The sequence below is a fragment of the Rhopalosiphum maidis genome, chromosome 4, assembly GCF_003676215.2.
Source record: "Rhopalosiphum maidis isolate BTI-1 chromosome 4, ASM367621v3, whole genome shotgun sequence".
In the NCBI taxonomy this organism is placed as follows: domain Eukaryota; kingdom Metazoa; phylum Arthropoda; class Insecta; order Hemiptera; family Aphididae; genus Rhopalosiphum; species Rhopalosiphum maidis.
In genome coordinates this window covers 31,783,564-31,791,147 of record NC_040880.1, presented here as the reverse complement: position 1 = coordinate 31,791,147, position 7,584 = coordinate 31,783,564, and the positions used below count along the sequence as shown (strand labels likewise).

The window sequence follows — 7,584 nt, the reverse complement described above, 5'->3', positions numbered from 1 at the left end:
GACCGGCCGTGCCCGAAACACACGCGCGCACGCGCAACTCGACAGAGCTTACGCACGACATCGGTGGCGCATCGGGCGTAGCGACTAGCGATCTGCGAAGACAAGACGCGGTGGCGGCGGTGGCGGTGGCGGCGTGCCCTATTCCTATAATCTTGTTATTGATCGTTTATTGTTGCGCGTTTGTTGTGACCGACACCGCTCCTAGCAACGGGAGAGAAGCCGTAGCCATAGTCACCATGAACGCCTTTTTCCGTCAACAATTCAGGTGAACGACTAAAACGAACAAAAAACAAATATAATAATAAATAAACAAAAAAAAATGCATTTATGTTTGGTTAGTCCGTTGTACACACACACGACGTTTACGACCAACAGAACATAACTGACGTTAAACAGCCAAAAAAATATCGTTTCCGTCCCAACAACAAAACCAATAGTAACCGTTGTGTGTGTGTGCGCGCGTGTGTGTGTGTGTTTGTGTGTACACTTGTATACGTTCTTGTATGTGTATGCATGTGTGTATGTGTATATTCGCAGGTATACATCACTGACGTTCCATCCCGATCGAAACCTATGAAGAAACGCTTCTGTGAGAGTCGTCCGAAAATCGAACAGTAAGTGTTTTGTTCCGTTTTATAAAAATGAACGTCCTATCATTAGACTATGATGCTTGCGCGTTTTCTACTGATGGTCGGTATGTGGCGTCCGCTGTTTACAACCGTCTGATCGTCAAGACACAACCGTTCACCGGTCCGCACGTCGTGGCCACAGCCGATCATGCCATTGACAGTCTGCAGTGGAACTTAGCATCTAATCTTATACTGTGTACAGAGTTCAGCAAAGGTGTGGTACAGGTGTACGACGTGCGTGCCCGAAAATGGATACGTACCCTTAGATGTGGCTATTTCAAGTTTGTTGCTGCCGAATGGATAGGCCGCAACAACATTTTGCTAACTCTTGAATTCCATATGGCTCTGGCTGTGTTTAATCTGTTGAAAAATTCCACTGTATATATTGAAATCCCCAAACCTATTTGGCCTTGTGCAGTATTTGATAGCGATGGAACACATATGTTTGTTGTCTCCAAGATAAATGGTTATGAGAAATTGCTAATGATGAGTTCTCAAAGTTTAGATAGGATTATTTACGTTCAAGATATAATAGGACCCTGTAATGGTCTAAATAAATCTCCAGATAATCGTTATATCTGTGTTTATAATAATATAAAATTAGCAATTCTCGATTTTCTCTCTGGTAACATTATTGGTTCAGTTGAATATATTTCATTAAACACTGTAAGTTGGGCACCTAATAGTAAATATTTAGCTTTGGGGTGTTCCTTGGGTGACATTGTTGTATTAGCGTCTTCTAATGAGTTTAATGTAGAATTTAAATTATCTCGTTCTTCATTAAATGAAGATTATGATTTTTTTGTAGAATCCAATGGAATATTGATCAAAACAAACCCTTCAAAAACTTTTATCAATAACGTTTCAGCAAAAATATCTTCTATTGTTTGGAGCTTTAATTGCAATTATTTGAGTACTTATGAAGTAGATTCAACATTTCTTTGTATTTGGGAGAAATACAAATTGATATGTGTAGTAGAATTATCTAAGAAAATTAAAAAAATGCAGTGGTGTCCATCAGAAAATAAATTGTGTGTAGCCTATGGTACAGATTTAATTTTTTTTTGGACAGAAGGACAAATTCCTAAATTACAGACTTCACCAAAGCTTGTTGATGGTACATGTTTATTAGTTTCTGACATATCTTGGTCATTTAATAATAGAGATATAATTTTAAGTGATGGAAAAAAATTTTTATTGTTCACAACTTAATATAAGTAAATTATAATATACCTTTATTAGATAATTATAACTTAGTTAATATTCATATGTATATAGTAATCATTTGATTATATTTTTAATACCTAAATAATTAGTACTTACTTAAAATTATAAAATTTAGTTTTTAAATTATTATACTATAAAAACCTAAATTAAATAAATGTCTTTTTATTTAACATTTTTTTATTGTGTATTTATTGTTTACTGAACAACTATTATTACTTATTTTTGTTAATTAGCTATTTAAAATATGTATATTAGGTTTTTTTTTATTTATATAAGTTAATGTTTTAAATAAAATGGTACAATAATATATTTAAAAATAAATTGTAATTATAATTAAATATTATTTTTATTTTCTGATCTTAAACGGAAACAATTATAAGAAAAATCATTATACTTTTAACAAAGATTAAAACTAATTAGATTTTGTTGATATGAACATGGATTTTGGCTGGAGGTCTATTTGCAATTTTTAAAATAGTTTTTTATTACACTATGATGACATAATGATTTGTTAATATGATGAACGTACTAATTATAATATAATCATAATTCAAATTTTGTTACACTTGATTTTATTTGTTGCTATGGTAACATCATTTGTTTCTGTGATGAACATGTTAATAATATATAATAATTATTTCCTTGCAATTCAAAAGATACAATCTTTCACAAAAAAAGAGATCTTAATTTATTAACTAATCTCAATTTTGTTTCTAATATTTTAGTGAAATATATTTTACCAATTTTTTAAAATTACAGTTAATATTTTTTTTTAATAAATTATGTAAGTATGATTATAATTTGTTTTGAAATATTAAACGATACTATCTATTTTGTTTTAAAATAAATGGTTAACTATTAATTTATTGAATTTATAATAAAAATTTATTCAGGTGTAAGAGTATCTATTTATGGGTTTTAATTAAATTATATTGGTTATCAAAAATTCTTTTAGTATTTAATAAATATTAATTTAAATGTTTTAATTTCTTTATTTTGTTTGTAGTTTTTAATTGCAAGTGTAATTTATAATTTATATTATTTTTCAATTTATAAGAAAATTATGAAACTAAATGTGTGTTTAGATAATTCCATGGCGACTTCAGTAAGGAGTGGTATCAAATTAGAAGGGTCAGCAGGTACTGGTTCCCAAATTAGTACTATAACTGTTGTAACGGCTGGTGGTGTTGGTCAAACTCTTGTTGTACAACCAGTACAACAAACTTCCGTGGTGCGTACATCCATTGACCAGGTACATAATTAATTTGTATAGTTCTATATGTATTGTAATTATTTAATTATTTATATTTTCAGAATGTCAGTAGTAATAGACAACTTGAAAATGCTATACTGTGTGGAACTAGTCCAGTTCATGATGATGGATCTGATAAATCAATGGATGACGATGAACACCTAGATCATAAAGATAGGATTTCTTCTACAGTTACTGTTGATAATGGTCATTATATTGTGGCAGCATCTGGTGAGTAAAAAAAAAAATTATATTAATATTATTTAAGAAATAATGGAGAATTATTTTTGTATGATAAAATCAGTGTTATTAAGATAAAATAAAATTTTTATCTTATTCTTATAAAATATTAGTCTCCATTTTTCATATAAAATGCATATTATCATATATCGTGATTATAAAATTACACGCTTACAATTAAGAAGGGACTCAAGGACGATCTTATACTTCCCTTACACCAGTACCAACATTGGGTAAGACTTAGTGAAACATTTGTTTTAATTTTCATTTCAATTTTTTTGAATTAAAATTTCTAGTTTGTATTTTTTTAATTTAATTTTATTTATTTAGATTTTCTGATGTACTTTTTATTTTGCTTAAAAGGCTCCTCATACTGGTACAGATGTTTTCATTAAAGTTAAGCTATGTTCCATATTTATTCGTGTTATGTTAATATTTATGCTAAATTTTAGTAAAATGGTATGTGGAGTCTTTGTGGCTTCTTTGTTTATTTTAGCCTGATTCCTTAAAAATATTTGATTACATTAATTTATTGTTTATTTATCATATTTAATTACCTGTTTTTTAGTTCCAGAAGCCGAGTCTGTTGGTTCTGACGATGTTGGCCATTCTACTTATGTACAATATGTTGAAGGAACTGGTGAACAAGCAATTTTCACAAATGGTCAAATGTAAATTTGTTATTATTAATTAATTAATATTTATATTTACGTATAAATATTTATATTCGTTTAATTTTTAGGGCATACCCAGTTTATACTGTGGGAGAGAGTGGAACAATGTATCAGACTGGTCAAACCCATTATTACACTCCAAGCACAAATTCTTATTCTCAAGTAATCCTGGTTTATTTTTGTTATGAAATTTTCATGATTTTTATTTATCAGAATTATCCAAAAAGTCCTTACCAATTATATTCTTGTGTAATGTAAGTACATAATATAATATAGAAGAAAGTTTTCTTCCATTTCACATTTTGCTGTTTATAATTAATGGTCAGGACTCTTTGGATCATTTTGTATAATTAATTTCAATTACATTACTATAATAACATATTGAAATTAAAACGTGCACAATATGTTAAAGGTTACAAACACCTTAGGCCAACCAACATGTCAGGCACAAATTATTGGTAATGGGACCTATATTATACAACAGAATGTTGACAATGATCATACTATTATTGCTACTGCTCAAAGAGACAGCCCAAATTCCGCTATATCTTCGGTATAATAGTTTTGATAATAATGTGCCTCTGTGTTTTGTTATATGCATTGCCTAAATCTTTATAAATGTTTGCATTTAACTTATAAAAATGTATGTTTATTAATTTTTAATTTTAATTTTAGGATGTGTCATATCTTACAGTAAACGCTACTGAATCTGGCACAACAAACACAAATATAGATCAACTGAATGGTGTCGAATCAGATGGAGGAATGCAAAATTCCGGTCTTATGCATGCAAATAGAATTTCTCCTGCAACTGTAAGCAGTTGATAAATTTTATTTTGAATAATAAATAATTCAATATTATATCATTATTAAAGGTCAACTGGCTGATGGAAAATTATGAAATGGCTGAAGGAGTGTCGTTACCTCGATCAACATTATATAATCATTATTTAACACATTGCTCGGAAACTAAAATTGATCCTGTAAATGCAGCGTCATTTGGTAAACTTATCCGATCTGTGTTTATGGGATTACGTACAAGGCGTCTAGGAACTCGGTATGTTGTTATTTTTTATTGTATGATGACTAAATTATTTGATTTATCTAACCAACACTTTTTTGTATTTTAGTGGAAATTCCAAGTATCATTATTATGGTATTAGAATTAAGGCTAGTTCATTATTAAATGACTTTTCCTCAGAAGAAAACCTACCAGGGCGAACAAATCAAAGTAGTAGTTCGAAAAAAATTAAGTTTATTAAAACTGAAGAGCGAAACAGCAATCAATACACCACTAACAGTTCAGATTCTGCTAATTGTTCACAAAACAGTATTCCATCTTCTCCTCAAGCACAAAATCAAGAATATTTAGGTGATGGTGCTAATGCTGTACCAGAATTTCCTGATATTATATTGGATGAAATACAACTGGATGATAATTGTACTTTAGAAGATGTAGATACATTCAAAAATTTATACCGTGAACATTATGAAGTATTAAATTCTTTTCAATTTGAAGCTTATTTATTTTTATTTAAATAATATTGTTTTTGTAGGCATTTTTAGGTGCTATATTGAACTTAGAATTTGGTACTGTTGAGTCACTTTGGCGTGAATTTTGGCGTAGTCAAGATAATAATAATGACGAATGTGAAGAAGAAAAATATTTATCTAAAGAAAAATTATATTCATTATCAAAGTGCAAAACATTGCAACTGTTTGTGAAAACTGTTGATTTTCTATTTTATCAAAACTTGGTGAAAGTTTTAATTCCCGATGTTCTTCGACCTGTTCCTGGTATGTATATTTTGTGTATTTATGTTTAAAGGTATAACTATCAATAAATTATGTACAGGAACATTAACACAAGCCATTAGAAATTTTTCCAAAGGCTTAGAGTCATGGCTTATATCTGCAATGCAAGGGTGCCCAGAAGAAATGATCTCAATAAAAGTTAGTATTTCCATACCATTTTTGTTTAATCATTCATCATTACTTTTATAATTTTTAATTATAGGTGACTGCTGTTAGCGCCTTTGCACAAACCTTACGCAGATACACTTCGCTTAATCATCTTGCCCAAGCTGCGAGAGCTGTGCTTCAGAATTATACTCAAATCAATCAAATGCTTACTGATTTGAATCGTGTGGACTTCCGTAATGTCCAAGAACAAGTAAAATATTTTGCAATTATTGTATAAATGTATAAAATATAGGTATATTAATTCAAATAATTGGTTATAAAAAAGGCTTCTTGGGTATGTCAATGTGACTCGACATTAGTTCAACAATTGGAAGCGGATTTTAAGCATACATTACAACAACAAAATTCTTTAGAAGAATGGGCAACATGGTTAAAAAGTGTTGTTGATAATTGTTTAAAACAATATCGTGATACACCTAATTTCACGAAAGAAGCTAGACAGTTTTTATTAAAATGGTCATTTTATAGGTAAATATTCACTATTTTATATTCTTTATTTAAATATGTATTTATCACTTACATTCATACTTTGTTACTTTTTACAGTTCAATGGTAATACGCGATTTGACTTTACGTTCAGCTGCTAGTTTTGGTTCGTTTCACCTAATACGCCTACTCTATGATGAGTACATGTTCTATTTAATTGAACATGAAGTGGCTCTAGTCACAGGAGAAACACCAATTGCAGTAATGGGTTCAGGAGATGTAAGTATAGAATACTTTTTTAAATATCAAATACACTTTTTTTCAGTAACTATAAATTATTAATCTTGTTATTGAATTAATCAGTACTTCAATAAATCCAAGTTAAAATAATGAGTATTAAGCTATTAAAAATATTTGAAATAAAACTTATCAGTTTTAAAGACTGAAATATTATAAATTAATAAAAAAATAACAATTATAAATTATTACATAAACATTAAAAAAATAATGTACATACTGCTTTGTGATTATGTCATTAATCCTTATTCAAAATATATAATTTACATAATTATTTATGTAATATGTAGTATATGTGTTTTTATTTTGTTCTAGAAAACTATACCCACTACAGTTCTGATTGATTATGACTCTACTGAGTATACCACTAATTGCAATGGAAAACGCATGAAAATGAACTAGTCGCCATGCCATATTATATTTCATTTTTGGGCACATATTCACATAAAATTATAGTTATTGTTTGAACCGATTTTTTTTTTTTTTTGTTATTGTGCGCACTGCAATTTTTATTTTTATTTATACTTACCTACACTTTGTAGATGGTGTTTTTATTTATTAATTCCCAAAGACTTAAATATTATCTACATTTTTTATATGACATTTTGTGCAATGATTTGTTTCTATTTTTTTTCATTATTGATTTTGTAAATTGTAAAATGTTTGTTAAATTACATTCAACAGACATTTATTATTATGATTGGATTTTTGAGGCCTAAACAGCATTTGTGATGAAAATTGTTTTCAATTTTTTTTCTTGTTTATAATATATCTAAATACTTAATAATATTATACATTGTATTTTAACTTGTGTTTAATTGTGTTTTTATGGTATTACAATTTTTCAATATACACA

At 28.8% G+C, this 7,584-nt stretch overlaps 2 protein-coding genes across 6 annotated transcripts; both read left to right on the top strand.

Moving 5' to 3' along the window:
* Positions 1-7,260, top strand: LOC113551630 (DNA-binding protein RFX2-like). Of its 5 annotated transcripts, XM_026953987.1 has the most exons (17): positions 4-265; positions 538-614; positions 2,942-3,108; positions 3,171-3,339; positions 3,531-3,581; positions 3,917-4,019; positions 4,091-4,184; positions 4,435-4,575; positions 4,698-4,835; positions 4,898-5,079; positions 5,153-5,516; positions 5,579-5,819; positions 5,878-5,975; positions 6,040-6,195; positions 6,271-6,473; positions 6,551-6,710; positions 7,044-7,260. In XM_026953987.1, the coding sequence occupies exons 3-17, from the start codon at positions 2,950-2,952 to the stop codon at positions 7,128-7,130; spliced, it is 2,346 nt and encodes a 781-aa protein (XP_026809788.1). In that variant the 5' UTR covers positions 4-265; positions 538-614; positions 2,942-2,949; the 3' UTR covers positions 7,131-7,260. The 5 variants fall into 5 exon arrangements, with proteins under 5 accessions (XP_026809804.1, XP_026809823.1, XP_026809796.1 ...); XM_026954003.1 differs by having other exon boundaries at positions 1-614; positions 2,942-3,087; XM_026953995.1 differs by having other exon boundaries at positions 3-614; positions 3,534-3,581.
* LOC113548746 (WD repeat-containing protein WRAP73-like) lies at positions 642-2,778 on the top strand. The gene is made up of 2 exons (XM_026949792.1): positions 642-1,746; positions 2,750-2,778. The coding sequence occupies exons 1-2, from the start codon at positions 642-644 to the stop codon at positions 2,776-2,778; spliced, it is 1,134 nt and encodes a 377-aa protein (XP_026805593.1).
* Positions 7,261-7,584: the final 324 nt, after the last annotated feature.